This window comes from Callorhinus ursinus, unplaced genomic scaffold (assembly GCF_003265705.2).
Source record: "Callorhinus ursinus isolate GAN/ISIS: 27379988/994484 unplaced genomic scaffold, GSC_fseal_2.0 scaffold17, whole genome shotgun sequence".
In the NCBI taxonomy this organism is placed as follows: Eukaryota; Metazoa; Chordata; class Mammalia; order Carnivora; family Otariidae; genus Callorhinus; species Callorhinus ursinus.
Window position 1 is genome coordinate 15,491,117 of NW_027397079.1, and position 21,487 is coordinate 15,512,603.

A 21,487-nucleotide genomic window follows, 5' to 3' on the forward strand; every position below is an offset into this window, starting at 1 on the left:
CAGTAGGGGAATGGGCCCGCCCTCGGAGCCCCACCTTGCTCACTCATCAGTGAGGATCAGCCTGGGAGACGTGGGCTTGCAGCACCAACACGATGGTGGCCTGTGGGTTAACTGTAAAATCTGGAAATCTGAGCAGTGCATTTTCAGGGCTGCCACACCGCTTGTTACTTTTCAGACCTCATCTGCCACCCTCCCCATCACACACCTCCAGTATCCCCAGCATGTGCCAGCCTCGGAGCTTCTGCCCGTGCTGGTCCCTCTGCTTGGAATGCTTTGCCCTCGGAAATCTACGTGGCTGGCCCCCTTACTTTCTTTAGGCCTCTGCTCAAATTCCATCTAATCAGAGAGGCATATTTCCAGACCACTCCGTAAAATGGCACTCTTCATCGTTCTCGGTACACTTAGCCTTGAACTTTCTCCATAGAATTTATTGCGCCTAACATTATTTATAACCTATTTGTTTATTTGTGGCACTTCACAGGAACAGACGCTTCATGAAGGTAGAAGCGTTGTCCTGTTTTGTTTGTGGGTGTCCCCAGTGCCCAGAAGAGTGTATCTCTGGGCCCGTGGAAGGCACTGGATAATTTCTGAATGAATGATAAGTGAATGATGAACAGCTTTTATGTCCACAGAGCTAGTGCTCGGAGAATATTTATTTAATGAATGAATGAGTCAGGCGCTATCCCAGGAGGAGGGGATAGAGCACTGAATGAGACCAAGTCCCTGATGTCACGGAGCATACATTCCGTCATAAAACTAAAAGATTGATGACTGCCTGCTGGAGCCTCATAGATCATTTATGAAAGCAGAGGAATCTTGTCATAAGTCCCTTTAAGTTCACTTTAAAGGAGCAAACTCTTCCAGGAGACTATCCCAGGAAAGGAGGTAACATGGCCCATGGGTGGAACAAGCCCAGCGGTCTTTGTTTTTATCCGTGAGTTTATATTTTAATTCTAGAAGCCAAGCATTGGTTTACATTGTGCCTGAAGCCTTTCCCAGTGGTGTCTCCTTAAGAAACCGTTAGCTGAGCTTGGCTTCTGTGAGCTCAATTCTGACACTTACAAAGCAAACATTTTCTTAAAATACCAACCCAGTTCTGTTGAACAAAACCAAACATCGTCTGAGGTTTTTGCTCCAAGTAAAAAAAAGGCCCTTTTCACTCCTCCCAATATTATCTAAAGACCTGGGAACCCATGCTCTACTTGTGTCATCAGTAGGTACATGACGAGAAGCTTCCATACAAGCTGCGTCTTGGCCTTGCCACTCTGTGCTGGCTGCTGGTCCATAGGACCATAGACAGACAGACGGACGTCTCAGGTGAAACATACCAAGAGCTCAGGAGAAGCCGTATGTGAAAACTGAAGCCAAGTCACTCCAGCCCTCTGAAAATGTACGAACAGTACATTTATCATGGAGCACTCCTTATCAAGGAGTAGCAATTATGGTGAGAAAAGATTAAGGAGAATACACCACCAATTAAATGGTGGAGACATTTCAAAATAAAGACATCAAACCGTAAACCTAAGATTCATTCTTAATCCCCCAGGCCCACTCATAAAGCCATTTTTGCATCTCATTTTTTTCTTTCCTTATGTGATTGAGGGGGGTACTGATTGCCATGTAGGAGTCAAACTCTGGCCTCATGTTCACTTGGACTTGAAACTGAATCAATCTAGAAAGATGACAGATAAGGTGATCGAGCAAACCAGTGTGTTTGCCATTCTTTCAAAACTGAATTTCCTGGATTTTCCCTGTGTAACCCACCAGGGTGGCCGCTCAGCCTTTCGGGCCGTCTCGGGGCTGGAGGCCTAGGCTACGCAACTCTGTGTGCTGAGCCAGGGGCTGCGCCGCGCAAATGGATCAGGGCTGAGAGAATAAATAGTTCCTCGTGGTCACACTGGGGACTTCTTCCCTTGGCCACCGCCTCTTTTTGCTGCCATGACTCCGTGTGGGGTTTCCTCCAGTGAAATCAGAGGGGGATGGAGTCCGTCAGATATTTCCCCCAAAGAATGAAACTTTATATTCCTCTAGGAAACTGGTAGTGAAGGATGTGATTTTAAATAGAAATTTCTGGCCTAGGTTTCTAATCCCCCAAATCCTACCTCAAGCCAGGCCATTTTCCTTCTTTTTAAAATCATGACGCTGCCTCTTACCAGGGCAAGGGGTGTGTGTAAAAACTAAATTCATGATTTGAAAAGGAAATGTGTGGACATCTGGCTTCCAATGCTAACCGAAGCTGCAGTTCCAGCTCTGCTGTTCCCCGCTGATGGCAGCGAGGAGGAGACACAAGGTCCAAAAACAGAAGCACCTTTCCTTTGATGGGAGCTGGGGCTGGAAAGTTTAGGGGGAACGGATCCCCAGTGACGGATAAGAAACAGCCCCTTCCTATAGCTTTGGGATTCACATCCCTGAAGCCCTCAGCTCCCTCTTTTTTTATTTTTATTTTTTTATTATTTTTTTTTAAAGATTTTATTAATTTGGCAGAGAGAGACACAGCGAGAGAGGGAACACAAGCAGGGGGAGTGGGAGAGGGAGAAGCAGGCTTCCCGCTGAGCCGGGAGCCCGATGCGGGGCTCGATCCCAGGACCCTGGGTTCATGACCTGAACATCCCAGGGTCCTGGGATCGAGCCCCACATCAGGCTCCTTGCTTGGCTGGGAGTCTGCCTCTCCCTCTCCCTCTGCTGCTCCCCCAGCTTGTGCTCTCTCTGTCTCTGTCAAATAAATAAATAAAATCTTTAAAAAAAGAAAAAGAAAAGAAAAGAAAAAAGAAATGAGCTGAGAAAGACTCTGAGGCCACAAAGTCGAGAAAGGGCCATGGGCCAGGCTAGAACCTCCATCTCTGGCTTCCAGCTCATGGCTCCCCTTGCACACATCTCTTCAACAGACCAGAGAAGCGACTGGGCCAACACCCAGCACTGGCCTATTAATGTGGACAAGGAGGGACTCTTGTGAGGGGAGAAGGGGCCGGATTTGGCAATGAACTGAAAAAATATAAAATATGGCTAAGTAAAATAACAAAGCAATCCGGTTTTGGCAGAACATCGCCTTTTTATTTCATGTTATTAAGGAATTCTTATTCTCCTGCTGACCACAAAACCACCCGGAAGCCGGCCTGGGGCAGGAGACCTTCTACCTCACACCAAGTCGCCCCTGGGAACTGTTGTTTCTGAGAACTTTTCCAGACTCTCCATTGTAAATGCCTCAAACTCCCAAACCTGCAATCTCTGGGGAGTACAAAAGAAGTCGTTTCAAATCACCCGGGCGCTCGCTCACTCACCAATTTGGAATTTAGTAAAAAGGCAAATCGTAAGAGTTTTAGGTTGGGTGTCTATTTGCCTTTTTTTTTTTTTCAATTTATTTTTTTCTTTTTATTTATTTTGTTGTATTAGTTATGTCAGTCACCGTACCTTACATCATTAGTTTTTGATGTAGGGTTCCGTGATTCATGGTTTGCATTCAACACCCAGTGCTCCGTGCAGAACGTGCCCTCTTTAATGCCCGTCACCGGGCTAACCCGTCCCCCCACCCTCCTCCCCTCTAGAACCCTCTGTTTCTCGGACTCCATCGTCTCTTAAAATCTTTGCGTTTGCAAGATACTTAATGATACCCGTTTCTGCTTTGTGTTTCTAGGGCCTGTCCTGGGTTGGGTGTGGACTGACCTGGGGGAGAAGATGACAGAGAGAAACACAGAGCTCGGTCCGAGGCGATCTTGGCCATTTCTGCTTGGATCTTTCATCGGCTGTGAGCCTGAGAACGTCCCCCTTGAAAGACTGGCAGTGGGACGTCCCCTTCTGTTAGGAGTGGGGGTGGGATGCGGAAGAGAGAAACTGGCCTAGTGTTTAAGAGAAAGCAGTTTCCAAGTAACTTTAGAACAAATACAAAGAGGCATTTACTGGGTTCCTACTGAGTGTCAGGGAGCATGGGTGGGATGGGGGGCAACTCGGACTCCCTCTCCATTGAGGGGCTGCCGTGGCCTCCCAGGCCCCCAGAACCAAGTGTAATTAGAAACAATGGTCCAGAGATGCATCTTGGTGGTCTGGGTCAGGATCCCAGATGTGGCTTATCAAAAGAGGCCTGTCTCAACCATTCCTCACAACTGTTCAGCCTCGGCCATTTGAGATAAGTAGCTAAGTGTCTGAGGTTGAATCCTCTCTTTTATACTCACCCCCCAGAAGCGCCTTTTGTTCACATTGTCCATTGAGGCTCCCAAAGGAGGGCTTAAAAACATAGTTGCCCATGAGGCTGCTTAGTCTGGAGGAAGCCTGGAAAGGCATTGACTCATGCACTACGGGTAGCTGCAGGTGCAGGCGCGCGCCAGGCGTGGGAGGCCGCTACGAGGTCACTGTCTGAGGGGCAGACACTTGCTGCACAGGGTGGGGCTGCCCTCGGGCCACTTCCTTGAGAGCAGGAAAGGAGAGGAGAGCATGATGTCATGGGAGGAGCACAGGCTTTTGTACTCATGGTTCTGCTGTTTATGGCCTTTGTGATCCCGGGCGAGTAATTTATTACCTCACAGCCTTGATTTCCTCATCCACGGAATGGGTATAACTAATGCCTACCACACAGGGTTTTATGAGGATTGACTGATGTAGTACTTGAAAGCACCTAGCACTGAGTGCTACAGATATACAGGCATAGAAATACTGCAGACATCTGGGAAATGTACATTCTGCTCCCGGCTTGACTGAATCTGGAAGACAATAGGAGTGCTGTAGAGATATAGGCCATCCATTGTCTTCTCTACCAACCAGAGGCTGCGTGGCGAAAATGCTGAGTGATGGATGGGGGTAGAGGTCCTCTGTTCTGGTCCTATTTACTCACTTCCTGGCTAGGTGACCTCAGACAAGCTGCTTACCCTCTCTAGACTTAGGGTCTCTCATCTGCAAAAAATGCCCTTATGTAACTCCTGACAACTTCCTGGCATCAAGCTGAGAAAGAAAGAAGTAATTGTCTTTATTTGCAGGAAACATGATCTTGCATATTCTTGTATGCAGAGAATCCGATGGAATCCACAAACTACTATTAGAACTAATAAACCTTGTTTATTAGTCACCACATACAAGGTCACCACATACAAGATCAACCACCCCCAAACCAACTGGGCTTTCATATGCTGCAAAAATGAAATTAAGAAAATAATTCCATTAACAACAATATCAAAAAGAATGAAGTGCTTAGAAATATCTAACAAAAGAAGTGCAAGACTTATGCATGGAAAATTATCAAAGATGGCTGAAAGGGTTTAGAACGTGAATAAATGGAAACACACCCCATGTTTACGGATCAGAGGACATCATGTTGTTGAGGTGGCAATGCTTTCTAAAATTGTTCAAATTCGATACAATCCCTATCAAAATCCTAGCTGGGTTTCTTTTTCTTTTTCTTTTTTTTCCCCAGAGGTTGACAAGCTCATCTTAAAACTCACTGGGAAATACAAGTGACTGAGAATAGACAAAAACATCTTTAAAAACAAGCACAGGGGCGCCTGGGTGGCTCAGCTGCTTAAGCGACTGCCTTCGGCTCAGGTCATGATCCTGGAGTCCCGGGATCGAGTTCCGCATCGGGCTCCCTGCTCGGCGGGGAGTCTGCTTCTCCCTCTGGCCCTCTTCCCTCTCGTGCTCTCTCTATCTCATTCTCTCTCTCAAATAAATAAAATCTTTAAAAAAAAAAAAGCAAGCACAAAGTCGGGGGGTAAGAATCACATCCTGATTTCAAAACTTATTACAAAGCCAAGTAATCATGACAGTATGGTCCTGGCATAAGGAGGGACATATGGAATAGAGAGCCCAGGAATAAACTCTAACATTTATGGTCAGTTGCTTTTCAACAAAAGTGTCAAGAAAATTCAGCAGGAAAGGAATACTCTTTTTGACACATGGTCCTGTGTGACTACTTCACATGATACAAAAATTAACTCAAAATGGATCGCAAACCTAAATGTAAGAGCTAAAAGTACAAAACTCTTAAAAGGAAACACGGGAGTAAATCTTCATGACGTTGGCTTCAGCAGCTATTTCTTACAGATGACACGAAAAGTACAAGTGATAAAGGGAAAAGAATCAATGAATAGACTTCATTAAATGCTTTGACACTTGAAGCCCCTTCACTTAGGAAAGTGAAAAAACGGGCGCCTGGGTGGCTCAGTTGGTTAAGCGACTGCCTTCGGCTCAGGTCATGATCCTGGAGTCCCAGGATCGAGTCCCGCATCGGGCTCCCTGCTCAGTGGGGAGTCTGCTTCTCCCTCTGACCTTCCTCTCTCTCATGCTCTCTCTCTACCATTCTCTCTTTCTCCCTCAATAAATAAATAAAAATCTTTAAAAAAAAAAAAAAGAAAGTGAAAAAACAGCCCGACTCTTAAGAGAAAATATTTGCAAGTCATATTTCCTCTAAGAAAAGCATATCCAAAATGTATGAAAAACTCCTACAACTAATAATAGAAACAGATAACCCAATTTTTAAAAATGGATAATATAATTTGAATAGATATCCTTCCCAAGAAGTTATCAAATAGCCACTAAGTGTGTTATGTCAAGTATCATTAATCATTAGGGGAAAATGCAACTAAAAACCACAGTGAAATACCACTTCTCACCCACTAGAATGGTGATAATGAGAAAAGACAATGACAAGTGTTACTGAGGATGTAGAGAAATGGGACCCCCTCATACATTGCTGGTGGGAACGTAAAGTCATGCAGCCATTTTGGAAAGCCAGTTTGGCAGTTTCTCAGAAGAAAAGACAACATTTGTCTAGACAAAGACTTCGTACATGAATGTTTGTAGCAGCATTATTCACATCAGCCGAAAAATGGGAACAACCCAAATGTTCATCAGCTGGTGAATGGATAAATGCAATGTGGTCTATCTGTATAATGGAAGACTCCTTGCCAGTGGAAAGGAAAGGTGTACTGATACAACATGGATGGACCTCAAAATCACTATGAGTAGTGAAAGAAGCCAGACACAAAAAAACACATATCCTGTGGTTTGATTTATATAAAATGTCGAGAAAAGGTTAATCTTTAGAGAAGGAAGCTAAATTAGTGGTTGCCTAATGTGGTTGCTGGAAGTGGGAATGAAGAGCAACTACAGGGTATAAGGTTTTGTTGTGGGGTGATGGAAATAGTCTAAAATTATATTGCGATGATAGTTGCACACTTCTGTAAATATACTAAAAGTCATTGAATTGTACACTATAAATGGATGGATTTGATGGCATGTAAATAAAACTGTAATAATAATTTTAAAAGATCAGTTGCTATCACAACTATATAAACCCATAAACCAGCATATCAAGACTAGGTTAAATCCTCCACATTCTAGGTGATACAGGCAAACACCAGCCCCCAAACCCTCCACATACAGAATTCATCTACAAACCATTGTCCCTCCTTTCCATCTCCTTACTGGTCTCCAAACCCTGCTGCTATGTGCAAGTCCCCTAATCTAATGACTTTTTGTTTCTTCTTTTCTTTAGTTCTTCTGTATGGTAATTCTGTCTCCCGTTGAAAAATCTTTTTCCTTGATTACTTTGACCCTGTTTGACTCCTGCTGATTTTCATTTTGGGTCTTCGCTAGAATGGTCTGTGATAGGTCTGTACTTCTTGTCTCTCTTCTTCTTCTTCTTCTTCTTCTTCTCTTCTTCTTCTTCTTCTTCTTCTTCTTCTTCTTCTTCTTCTTCTTCTTCTTCTTCTTCTTCCTTTTCTTCTTTCTTCTTCTCCATCGTACTCCCTAAATGTAAGCAAGGTCCCTCAAGGTTTCATTTTGACCTCTTTTTCTTCTCTTGACATACTCTTCCCAAGGGACCTCATCAACTTACATAATTTCCCACCTCTCTGAGGACAACTCTGAAATCTTTATCTCTAAGCCATCATGACTGGTAAAGAAATCACCGCCCAGATATCTTGCAAGTGCCCAAGGTATGAGAGTATAAACAACTGATTTAGATACTGCATTGAGATATTTTACTGAAATATGAACCTGCCTGTTCTCTTCTTATGTATTTCCCTCCATTGTGTTTCAAGCAGACATCCAGCCCCTTTTGTCTTTGGAGTGGTCTGTGTTTCTGGAAAAACAGCTGATATTGCCTAATGGACACACTCTTTCTTTTGGGACATTTTATTATCTCAAATTGAGCTCATCCGAACACACTGTGAACATGTCTCTGAAGGCAGGATGGGCTACATAACTTGTAGGACCTAGTGCAACATGACAATGCGGGATCCCTTGTTCATAAATTATTAAGAATTTCAAAATGGTGACAGCAGAGCATGAAAGCAAGAACAGGGTCCCTATAAACATGGGGCCCGGTGTGACTGCATAGGTCACACACCCACGAAACTTATCCTGGTGGAAATTTTTCCTCCAGACCATGGGAGAGGTAAGAAGGATTTACTGATCCAATGAGAGCAGAAAATGATGCACTGCCTGGTGGCAGAACTCCATGGAGAGGACTGACATCTGAGAGACACAAGGGAGGCTGGAGTCAAGGCACAAGGTTTTCCAGCTCAGAGCAGCAGAGCCTGGTCTCTGGAGCCACACGGATTGACATGTGGGCATTTGGTGGGAACCAGGGTGGACCGATGACAAGCGCTACTGTCCTCAATGCCTTAGGATTATATATGACCCAGGACCTTTGCATAACCCTAGACGAGGAAGAAAAGTCACCCCACTACCCACCCAGCAGTGACTGAGACTGAATTTTCACTGAGCCCAGTGGGATGGGAGGCTGAGTCAGATTTAGGATTTTTTTTTTTTTTTTTTAGTTGTGGTAAAATACAGATAATATAAAATTCACCATTTTAACCATTTTTCAGTTTGCAGTTCAGTAGCATTAAGTACATTCATGCTGTTGTGCAACCATCACCACCGTCTACCTCCAGAACTTCTCTTATCCCAAACTGAAACTCTGTCCTATGAAACACTAACTTCCCATTCCTTCAGGTCCCTAGTTACCACCATTCTACCTCCTGCCTCTACGAATCTGACTACCCCACGTACCTCACATAAGTGAAATTACCTAATATTTGTCCTTTTGTGTACGGCTTATTTGACTTAGCATGTTTTCAGGTTCACCCATAGATTCAGATTTGTGGGGGGCTCAGACATAAGAGGTCTAGTTATTTTAGGAATAAATTGTAAATTTCTATTTTTCATTTTTATTTTTTTCAAATTTTTATTTAAATTCTAATTGTTAACATATAGTGTAATATTGTTTGCAGGAGTAGAATTCAGTGATTCATCACTTGCATAGATTTTTTTTTTTAAGACGATAAAGACGTGCACTGTTTCTTACACGTTCAAGATTGTGAACTTGGATCCACTTTACACACAGATTAATTCATTAATATTACCATAGGACTAGCTTGAATTCTTGTCTGATACTGAGACTTCTTTTTTTCTCTGAACCTCCACATCCAGCCTGTCTTGCCCACTCCCTCTCCACAGAGCCTAGCAGATCCTTGATCCCAGGTTCGTTCTGCTTCTGAGGACCCGACTCCCAGGTGAGTTCTCACCTCAGAGCTGCGTAGCCTCCCTCGGACCCACGCTGCTCAGTAATGTCGCAGGAAGCACCTCAAAGCCCAGTCCTACCCCCCACATGTTCTTCCTCTTTTCCACCTCTGGCCCTTGACTTGCATAAGCCCGGCCACCCTTAAGGCCCTTCCTCCGAGTTTCAACCTGTCCAAATCCCTCAGGCTTTAATTATCAACACCTTCAGCAAACCTTTCCTCTTCACCACGCACTCTCAGAAATGGTCTCTGTATCTCCCGTGCCTATTCTATTCTGTGCTGTGATTATATTTATTTCAACACATACTTAGTTGCTCCAGCTTAATTGCAAGTTCATCTAAGACAGAAGCCATGTCCCGGTCATCTTTAGAACAGCAACTGATTTAGAATAGTAAATGTTCAATATATTCTCGCATAGAGAATATTCATATATGAATGTATTACATGCATACAGGTCCACATTCTATGTTGCAGTTACCAAATTCTGCGGTTCAGACGGTAAGTGGTAAAGGAATTAGCAAATAGATCTCAAAGCACCATGCAGCTCTGAAAGGTTACTCTCTGTGGGTCAAGGTTTTTAGAGGAGAGACATTTTATTTTGGCTTGAAAGAGGTAGGTAAGTTGGCATCTGGGCTGGAGCAGAGGATGGGAGCAGAGCCCTTCCAGAAGTCATAAGTAGTATAAGCAAAGGGAAGGACTGAAGAGTTCCCAGAGAGGCCGCCAACAAAAATAGGGAGGTGACAAGGGGGAGGTGAAGAGATCATTCAATCATTCTCCAGAATTCCATTCCAACGGGTATTTCACAACTGGCCAACAGGACCCTGAAGGGTAGGGACTAATCTGATGTCCACTGAGGGAAACTCCTGAGGTGAATTTTCGAGACATCCACACAGCTGGCTACTCATTTCAAAAGAGCAAACAGATGGCTGGAATTCGATCAATAAAGTCATTTTTTTTTTCTTCTGATTATTTTAGCTTTTAGCTAGATGTTGAAGTACATGCTGACACAGTCTGAGGGGGAATTCTTTGGAACATGATTTTCTGATCTGCTCCATCAGAGCTTGGGGAGGTTATTTAAGGAGCTTAAAGGAGAGCGGCCTGCCTTCAATGACCATCGGTGGCACGGGGAAGTAGGGAGGATGGCTGAGCTGCATCCGAGCACCACCCCCAGTCTTCTAGATGGATCCACCTCCTCCTTGATCAGATCTTTGACGAAACCTCACAGAAAGCTTCTTTGAATCGCATTCCATTTCAGCTTCTACATCCTGGGAGAGCTTAGTCAAGGTGAGAAAAGAAGCAGAGCCACCCAGACAGGGAAGCCCCTCTCTGAAAGAGTGGTGGGTCCAGAGCTGAGCTGAGAGCTCAGGCAGAGGAGCCTACCAGACAAACAGGCAGGAGGGGTAGCAAAGGACGCCTGGGCTTCTGTCCCTGTGCATTTGAGGGTCGCCAGATCCCAGCTGGCCTCGGAGCCCTGTGCTTGGTGAGGCTCTGCCCTTACCTAGCTGCTGGGTCTGAATCTTCGGCCTCGGTCTCCTGTTCTGCACAATGAGACAAATAAATGCACAAGCATTTCTAAGGCTGCTTCTGGTTTTTACATTTTGTAATTCTGAATGCCTCTGGGGGAAATTCTGGATTGGGATGTAGTGGGTTTTGTTACATATTCCCAAGCTCATTCACATAGTTTTAATGTTATATTTTACACTGATGAATGCATGCTAAAATGGAGTCTGAATGTACAAGGGGGGGGTGTCATGGTTTGGGACAGAGCCAGCTGGCTAAGCTGCAGGGGAAGGGGATAGACGGGGAGTAACAGGAACATGGAATCAGATGCACCCACAGAGCCCAGCACAAAGGAAGACAGCCGTGGGTAATGGAGAGTCCAGGAGGACAGGTTACAAGTAGCAATGGTGTTGCTCTGGGCCCTGGGGGAGGAGAAGCACATCCAGTGTGAAGGTGAAGGGGGGGAACTTAGAAGCCTATGGAATATGGCCAGAAGGACGCCAGAGTCCAGTGAGATCAACACACACATGTGAATGCACCAGTGGTCTGTTAAAGAACAGTGGAACCTTGGTAGATGAGGTTCAGCAACAACACTCTAGCGTCTACAAAAAAGATAGAAAACATAAGGCTTCCACCATGGGGTCGGACAGAAGTCCAGTTACTGGCTGAACCAACAGGATCCAACAAACATGAATGGAGTGTCTTTTCTGGGCAAGCACTGGGCCCAGATGCAGAGACTGCTAACACTCCATTGCCCTTGAGCAAGCGTAGACCAAAAGCAGGATGGATCGCTGTGTGGAGTGGTTTGGTCTGCAGGGGTAGCTTGAGGGACCCACCTGGGGATTGGAAGGCCTTCAGAGGCTAGCAACAAGGCTTCAGAGGCCTGATAGACTGTCTTTAGTCCTGCCTCTTAAAGGGGCAGTGTCAGCCCCCATGAGGTGATAGTGTTCCATGAAGGATGATGACAGTGGCCTTCACCATGGGTCTCCTGAGCCCTGGCTGGTTGTTGTTTGCAAGCCTGCAATACAGACTGAGAAAACCAAACCAAACCAAACCACAAAACACCGCTTTATGCCCACTAGGTTGGAAAACGTCTTTTTAAAAACTCTTTCAGTGTGAAGATACTTTCCTAAGTCACGAAGGCAGTGCAATGGACCAAATGTTTGTCTCCCTAAAAGATTCATATATTAAAGTCTAATTTCCAATGTGATGTTATTAAGAGGCTGGGCCTCTGGGAGGTGCCTAGGTCATGAGGATGGAGCCTTCACGAATGGGATTAGTGTCCTCATAAAAGGGACCCCAGAGAACGCTCTCACCCTCTTTCTGCCATGTGAGGACACAATGAGGAAATGGTCCTTTACAACCCAGAAGAGTATCCTCGCCAGACCCAGACCACACTGGCGTGCTGCTCAGAGACTTCCAGCCCCAAGAACTGTGAAAAGTAAATTTCTGTTGTTTATAAGCCACCTAAACTATAGTTCTTTGTTATAGCAGCCTGAAGCAAAACAGAGGGCTTTATCAATGCTAAATTAAAATGTCTGCTTACTCAACTACAGATGAGCACGTTCCACTGGATACGGGTATATTTTTAGTTTAATATTTTGAATAGAGAAATCATATTGTTCAAAAGACAGGCAATAAGACATCTCCTTCCCCTCTTCGTCTCTCATCTATCTCTAAGAGGGAACCATGGCTCTCTTTCTTGTGTATGTTTAAAGGTATGTTTTTCCTCCAATTGCCAAAAATCCTTGGCTGGGTCCCGATGACCTTGAACGGGGGTGCCTCCGAGCAGGGGCTGCTTGTACCTCCTGCCTCCTGGTGGAACCCGGCCAGACAGAGGGTGGGAGAGAGTGTCTGTGACAGGAGACTAGGAGAACATGTGTGAAAAAATTTTAAAATAACTAACCACTCACACATAGTACGTGGCCTGGCTGCTGGGAACATCTCAGCGTGAGTGACTCGGGGGCCTTTTTCAGGAGCGTAGACCCTGGTGACTTCTCTGAGGTCAGGCCTGACGTGGCCTGGACTCACATCTGCCCTCGTTGGTGGACTCTGTGGACTCTTGGCGGGTTGTCTTCCAGGTCAGGGGTGTACCCTAGAGAGGGCCCGCCTCCTTTATCAAGGAGAACACACCAAAGCCCAGAAATGGAGCTCACATAGCCATTGAGGGTGGGCCTGGGGGGATAACCCTTTAATAGGCTTTCATTACGTGTAACCCCTACAGGGGCGGGGCCTGACAGGGGTGGGGAGTATGTTCAAGGCCGGGCCTGTGGTCTGCCAGTGAATGACTAGAAGCCCAATAGTTGAGGTTTTCTCCCAAACACCTATGTTTGTTTAAGGTTTTTGCCTTCAACCATGAAAGCAGAATGTTTTCTCAAGCCCACCTGAGAAAGCTAAATCCTTATACATATAGATAATTTTTCAGGGAGAACTAGACGGGCTGCAGAGCCAGTGGGCTGACTTATTCGCCTTGTGTGCAGAATCTGGAAGAAGAGCCAAGGTCCAGGGACCTCTCAGGGAAACTCTATGGGTGGCTTACCCACTACCTCCCTAGATGTGGGGGCCTCCATCCCTCTCACCCTCCCCTCAGGCCAGCATCCTTGTCCAGGGCCATCAGCGGCCGGTGGGGTGCACCACAGACTGCTTTCTTCAAATGCGTTAAAGGCGTCCAAAAGGACTCGCTGTTATCCTAACAGGAGAAGGATGCAGAATGTCATTCAAGAACCCCATTTGATCACCCTTTCCCTCCACCCCACCGTGGCCCCTGAGAATCTCCTTTGAGCCTCCCTGACTATTCCCAGCACCTAGAACAGGGCACTTAGAACATTCCCAGCACATATCTGGCGGCGCTCACTTAGTGCACAGTTAACCCCAGGGCTCCTCTTTCCCAGGCCTCCCATCTTAAAAGCCATAGGAACTCAGGACTAGGAAGATGATATGATTTATCTGATGTCCCAGTGGGTCCTAGCAGTCAGGAGAAGAACCCTGGCACCCTGCCCTCCCCTCTGCTCTCTCTCTGGTCCGCCAACGCTTCCTAACCTGCTTCACATCAGACATTTGGGTTGGACAACGTGGGGTGAACACACAAGGCTGTTCATCCCCGGGTGACTGGGTAGGGGACCAGGCCCCTTGGCACACCTGAGACCCATTCATGGGTCCCACCTGGGACACTCTGCTGCAGACACGTGCCTGCGTTCTCACGGTGACCCCGCTCGTCCTCCTGTTGCGCGCCTGGCTACCGCAGAAGTTCTTAGGGGCAGGCACCCAGGGGGAGTTACTTCATCAAGGGGTAAAATATCTGCCGTAACCCCAACTACAAGTCTGTTTATGATCCCAGTCTGAGCAGCCCTTTCTCCAAATGAGACTGCTCCACATGGTTCCATGACCTGTCTGCCAGACCCTTTCTCCCTGCAATGGAAATGGCTGGAGGTAGGACTAGGTTATGATCAAGCACAATATCCAACGAGAGCCAAATGCTACACACAGGAGCCAGAGGAGCCCCAGACCTGCCCCAGGTCCTCGCCTGGAGGATGGTGGACACAATGGCGCTATTCATGGAAGGGGGCTCTGAAACTTGAGTATGTGTTGTTTAAACTGAAATAAATGTTACCACGCTGACTCAGGCTCCCTCCAAAATAATTTTAAATGTCCTTTAACCCATTTTTGGCATATCATTCATGATGAAGCAGGTACTGAGAGCGGTGTGCTTCAACCAAACTCCCAGAAGCCTTGGCAGGAGGAATATGGTCCTATCAATCAACACTGGGGTGAGGGGAAGGGGGAGTGGAGAGCAGCCATGGTTTGAGGACTGTGCGGGTGGACCTTCTGGAAAAGAGTTTGCTGTTATTTATAATCAAAAGCTTTCACCACATTTTTAAGCTTTCCCCACAGCGCTAACCATTCCCTTCTTCAGGGAGTCAGGTTCCAGCAGCTGAATGCCATAGAACAAGAATGCCCTCTCATCACCAAGGAAGCCAAGAGAAACACACTTTTTGAAAAGTGGCACTTCGGTGTAGAGAGGTCTGCTGATGGGAGCTTAAATAATGGTGTGCCAGGAAAGATTATTTTTGTAAATTCCTGGAACACACTTTTTTCTCTGGGCATGAGCCGGTTACTGCTCTTCACGCTTCTGTTGCCCTGTACTCTACCTAGCCAGCCTGCTTTTTGAGGCAGCGTGATCGGGGCCCCTTAGAAAAGTATGATTATGTGTCCTTGGGAAGTAAATGACAAAATGTAGACCAAGTTCATGCAGATGGGAAGACAGAGTTAACTGTGCATCTGTGAGAAATAGCCTCCACCAGCTTGGGGCATCCAGAGAGATAAGAAGTCCATTCACTGTGGATCCACTGGGATCCACAGGAGCAATTTCTCCCTTTTTACCCCCATGGTTATTCCACATGTTTCTGGAACTGTCCTTTAAGACACTCTCTCTGATCCCCTAAAGGGCCAATTCCAGGTGAATAGCCTACTCCAACTTGAAATCTATTCTGATAAAATTTACTTCCCCAAATAGACGGGCCTCCAAACCTTCCCGTCTCTGGTCTCTGCTCACAGGAGTCCCAGACTCTGAATGCCTCCTGGTCTGGGAACCGATTCAGGCTCCCTTCCTCTTACTTCTTCTTACCCTCTCAGTACCATGTTACCCTCGGCGAGCGCTGCCTCCAAGCTGCTCTTCAAATTCAGCTCCTCACTTACAGTCCATCATGAAGGATAGATGCTTGAACGTTTGAAGTGGAAGAGGAAGAAAGGAGGAGCCTACTGGGTTATTTTCAATTCAGCTTTCAGAGCCTTCCATCAACTGCATGACTTTTTTTTTTTTTCCTCCAAATTCACCTCTAGCCCTTCAACCCACACCCAGGTGGTGAATAGGTTTAGTGCCCCTTCACCTGCCTTGTTCGGCCTCTCTGATTTGCTTGTACTGTGGCCCTCACATCTCGCAGACTTCATGGATTTCTTTCTTTTCTTTTTTTTTTCTTAAGATCTGGCCTAAAATGCATCTCCTGCTAAAAAATCTTGCCACTCATCTTTCAATGTTTAGTTCTAGATGGAACTAAATGGAAATGGTCAAGCCCAGTGTAACTCCCAATAATACTTCCCTCCCTTGCATTGCGGACCCTTATCTCTATGGCATTCCTTCTCACAAAGCCCCACAAGCTTCCTATAAAATGCAACTAGTACCCGTTCGGTGTGTGTGATACACGGCATTAATGTTCCAGGCAATTCCTGTCCCCACTGTGAGAGGATTATGCATCCCTGACCTACTGGCATCAAGCTTGGCAACATAATTTGCTTTGGCCAATGGAATGAGGGGATGTGACTTGTGCCACTTTGAGCGGAGGTTCTAAGCACTGCCACGTCATTCTGCCACGTTCCTTTTCCCTTAGCCATGTGAGCAGCACGCCTCATATAGAAGTTGCTTTTTCAGCCTGGGTCTCAAAATGAAGAGGAAATGGGGCAGAGTTAGACCTTAAGGTCCGTGTACACGAGTGAGAGATAAACCTTGGTTGTAAGCCTCTGATACAGCTTGTTACGACAACATAATTTAGCCTAATCTTAGTGATAAAGTGCGTAATAGGTTCAGGTTTTATAATGGTGGCTTTACACGAGGTGTCCCATTCTGTCCTCCAACCAGCCTGCTGGGTTAGTTTTCCTTTCTCCATTCGACTGATGGACAATATTCAAAGAACTTACTCAAATTCTGAAAGGTAAGAGGTGACAGAATAGATGAAATCAGGTCTTCTGCAACAAATTCACAGCTCTTTCCACTCTACCGTGTGTTAAGGGTTGAATTGTGTTCCCCCAAACCATGTTGACGTTCTATCCCATAGTACTGGTGACTGTGACCTTATTTGGAACCAAGGTCTTTGCAGACGTATTCAAGTTAAAATGAAGTCATTAGGATGGGCCCTAATCCAATATAACTGGTGTCCTTGTAAGAAGAGAAGAGACACAGAGATACACAGGGAGAACACCATGAGACAACAGAGGCAGAGACTAGAGTAAGACATCAATGCATCTACGGGCCAGGGAATATCAAGGATTGCTGGCAACACTAGAAGCTAAGAGAAAATCATGAAAGAGATTCTCCCCTGGAGTTTCCCAAGAGAGCATGGCTCTGCCAACACCTTGATTTCCGACCACCAGCCTCCAGAACTCCAAGGTCAAGGTGCCAGCAGGTTTCACCTCTGGTGAGGCCTCTCTCCTTGGCTTGCAGATGGTGCCTTCTCACCGTTTCCTCACATGGCCTTTTCTCTGAGGACATTTCTTCTTGGTGTCTCTTCCTCTTTTGAAAGGACATCAGTCAGATTGGATTGGGCCCTCTTTGACAGCCTCCCTTCAACTTACTCACCTCTTTAAAGACTCTATCTTTACAGTCTTTACTGTATACATTACATGCTGAGCTACTTGGGGTTGGGACTTCAACACATAAATTCTGGAGGGAAACAATTCAGCCCTTTTCATTCATCTCAGAGTATCAGTAGGTACCTGATGTGTCTCTCCTTCTCAACTTGACTGTGGGCTCCCCGGATGAAAGACCCTGTTTTAAGATTCTGTGCATCCCCAGCAATCAGTTGTTTGATGGATCTTCTTGGTCACTTTTGAGATTTTGTTCACAGTTGTCCTGATGTCAGTGTATATTTTGAAGGAGAAAAAAAAAAAATCAGCTGCAGGGGCTTCATGTCAATGACTGGGCTAGATGATTTCCCAGGTTCCTCATGCATCCTGCGACTGTTCAGTCCCCATCACTGTCCATGTGGCTTCCCAAAAAATTCTCCTCTCTAGAATTTCAGTCATTTGTTTTGTTTCTTATATTTAGGCCTCCCGAGAGTTGCCAGTCGTAACATTTTCTAATTCCCTACGCACTGCTCATTTTCATGTCTGCATCTGGCAGCACCTGAGATCCTGGCCTAACTTGGGACCTGGAAGCTGAGGAAACAGGCTCAGGGCACTGCACTGGGCTGCCCGAAGTTGTCCGACACCATCCTGACCCCGAGAGGACTCCAGCCAAGTTTTTCCAGCTCCAAGGCCAATAACCTAGTATTCCTCATTATGCAAAGATAAGAACACCAAAGGCTTTATGTCTTGTGAGCAGTAATTCATGTAATGAAGTGAGATCATAGTCTCTCTTAGGAATTCCGATGACCCTTATAACAGTATATCTTTTAGTACCAAAAGGATCCAGCGTGCTTCTTTTGTCGATTCATAAAATGCTCAAATGCTCAAACCATATGTTTAAGTACAATTCCCAACGGCTATATCCTTCCTTAAATGAAAACAGAGGAATTTTTCAACATCAAGTGGAAAACTAAGCATGGCTATTGGGAGGAAAAGTCTAAATGTAGCCCTGAGTCAGTTCCAGGGCAATGGAGATGATACCAGCTTCATGGTCTAGCACCTCCCGGCCCCCAGTCCGGCTCCAAGCCATACTTTCCCTCAGTAGGTACGATACAAACCCAAAGACATGTGCGCATGAACATGAGCCATTCTGTGTACAATATTGCTTCCATAGGGGCGCCTGGGTAGTGCAGTCGGTTAGGCATCCGACTCTTGGTTTCAGCTCAGGTGGCAATCTCAGGGTCATGAGATCGAGCCCCATGTGGGGCTCCGCACTCGGTGCGGAGTCTGCTTGAGATTCTCTCTCCTTCTCCCTCTGCCCCTCCCGCTCATGCTCTCTCTCTCTCAAATAAATAAATACATCTTTTAAAAAATATCGCTTCTATAAAAGAGAGAAAGCCAACGTAAGTAAGCCTTTCAAATAATACATCTTACCATCTAAAAATATTCAGGCAGAATGCATATGGAGCTCTTGTGGCTTCCTCAGGCTAGCCTCAGTTTGACCATGAAGGTGAGATCATTGCCAGACACTCATGGGCTCTGCCTGTCCCACCATGGAAAGGGCTCTTCCATCATGAGTAGACAAGTGAAAACACCCCTAGCCTGAGAAGAAAGTGTGTCACCGCATGACTGACGCTCTGTGCCATTTATTCCTTGTGCCAATATCAGGAATGTGGGTCTGACAATCAAAAGGCCATGCCACTGGCTTGGTTTCTCTGTGGAGGCTCTCATGGTCCCCTTTTACTCACTGGAGCCCGGCTTTCTCAAACGGATTTTGTTCATTTTTCCACTGGGAACGGAGAAAACTGCACGTGGCACTTTATGAATTGGGTCTCCCAGCCAGAGCTCTGAAAGACAACTGGAGTGGGGGTGGTCTGGGGGTGCGAAACTCCACGGGACAGAACTGAAGTCAGGCTGTGACACACAATAACATCTGTGTGTGACCCAGCAGCCTGCGAACCAGCTCCCTGCAAGGGGAGAAGCATGCCAAGTGAGGACGAGAGGACTTTTGTTCATCTTCTTTATCTTACAGAGGCTGCTTGTTTATTTGTTGGGGGAAATTAAAAAATAAGCAAGTGAATTCTTTGCCTTTGTGCCGTCTGGGTTTTTTTCTCCCCATGCTCTCATTTCTAATTCTCCAAAGTATCTCCCCCACCTTAATTTTACAGCATTTTTATGTACACATGCATCCAGTACCCACGCATGAAGTCAGAGATATCAATTTGTCTTTCTAGACTCCTTTGGGTTTGCCTCTGTGTGGAGATCCATAATGAGATCCAAGAGTTCTCACCCTCTTCCTGTTAAGATAATTTATAGAGTTTTCCCTGTGCTCAGAGCACGGAGCTAAGTCCTGCATAAGCAGCAATAACAAGCGCATTCTTAACAGCCTCCCTGGACAGTTTGCTAAATTCTTTCTGAGAGCCTCTTGCTGGCCCTTACAAAGGTTAGCTAAAAAACAAACTGGAAGCTGGGAATCCAACTGTGAGAGCAGAAAGTATGTTCTATAGCACAGAGAGAGGACTGAATTTGTGGAATCACATTTGGCGTTCTGGCGATCCCTGATGAAGATCATTTTTAGGCAAAAATCAGCTTCCCAAACCCAAGCGTGCTTTGCTTGGCTGGGGTTTTGTTTTGTTTTGTTTTGTTTTGTTTTGTTTTGTTTTAACAGATACAAAAAGTTAAAGATGGGAATCTGAACTACAAAACAATTTTTTTTCTCCTCCATGTCATTTTACTTGGCCCAAGAAGGCAAAAGAAGGGCAAGTGGCATTGCGAAGTAATACTTCAGGATATGACCTACAAATTCTCTCCACGCAAGCCAGGAATCCCATTCGTAATTTTCATAGTCTAGCACATTGATAAACCAGCCAAAACACCTCCAGGATGACAGATGACTGCCGAGCAAAGGGACAGAAGGAATTCGGTACAAATCCACGAAGACCTGTTGACTTTTTAGCTTGAACGTAGAAAGTACGGAGTTAACTAGAATTTTTATTTGTGACACAAATAAGGACTTTTAACATCATCTATTCGTGTAGTTCTCTGTTCTCCTCACCCAAACAGGTCCTTGAGATAACTTTTGGAGAACAGCACTACTGTGAAAAAGAAGTCTCAGCCAAGAACTTTGGTGTCCCAAAGAGCTAGGGAAACCCAAACGGTGAAAGCAGACTTCATTGCCAGGAGCTGTTCCCCGTTGGACTCCAGTCCCCGCCCCCCCACACCACCCAGAAGAGGACACAGTACTCACCAGTCATTAGGGTGTAGTAATTGGGGTAAGAGAGACTGGGGAAGTCGGGGGTCAAGTAATCCACTTTTACTCCCCGGCTCACGATCTCTTTGAAACCAGGCAAGGACTCCAGGGCCTCATCACTGATGTAGTCTGAGCGAAAACCATCCAGCAGAAACACCAGAAGCTTCCGGCCGGCAGCGGCTGGCTGCGCCAGGCCGAGCGCGAGCACCAGCAGGAGGGCCCTGAGCTTCACTGCCATACTGCCAGGAGCCCGCCCGCCGGGCTGTGCCAGCCCTCCTCTTGCAAAGACCGAGGATGGAGAATCTGGAGCTATTCTCTCTTCCAGGGGCTGGACCTTGACTGCTGGCCTTCCTGAGCCAAGTTCACTTTCAGAATTTAAAGGTACAGCACCCCCTTTTAAAAACATCTATGCTCATCCTTTACTAGAAAGTCCGGAGTCCAACTCCTTCGGAGTAGCCGGGTCCCCCACACAACCCAGAATCAACACCAGGGGAGACAGGGCAATCTTATTATTTTGGGTGAGTGTTCCAGAAATACAGGCACCCACAGAGAGGTAGAATTTTAGAAGATGACGGAAGCCCACACTAACTTTGCTGTCGGGCTAACCAAAGGGGTGGGGCCCAAGAAAAGGACAATCTTAATTTGCTGCTATCCCGCGCCTCTGCCCAATTTAAACTCTCCGACTGACCTTTTCACTTCAAATTTAGTAACACGAACCTCTTCATCCCGGATAGAAACAAGAGATGATAAAATTAGGTGGGCACATTTGTGAACTTTTCAGCAGTGTCTCTGTCACCATCACATTTAAAGGCAAATTAGTTGTCTAGGTCTTAGCCACTTATTTTTTTTCCCTATGCATCTATCTACAGTGTTTATTGTCCTGTTTTTCAAG

General features: G+C 45.9%; 1 protein-coding gene across 3 annotated transcripts in view; it reads right to left on the reverse strand.

Annotated features, from left to right (window-relative positions):
- Nucleotides 1-20,948, reverse strand: part of ENPP6 (ectonucleotide pyrophosphatase/phosphodiesterase 6) — a 116,835-nt gene extending 95,887 nt beyond the window's left edge. The window contains exons 1-2 of one of the 3 annotated variants that reach the window (XM_073902298.1): nt 20,593-20,729; nt 17,496-17,631 (exon numbers count right to left, since the gene is read on the reverse strand). In XM_073902298.1, coding sequence (XP_073758399.1) covers nt 17,496-17,568 — 73 coding nt within the window. In that variant the 5' untranslated portion in view covers nt 17,569-17,631; nt 20,593-20,729. Of the gene's footprint in view, nt 1-17,495; nt 17,632-20,592 lie in introns of all 3 variants that reach the window. The other 2 variants (XM_073902299.1, XM_025886230.2) reach the window with 2 other exon arrangements.
- Between the last annotated feature and the right edge of the window lie 539 nt (nt 20,949-21,487).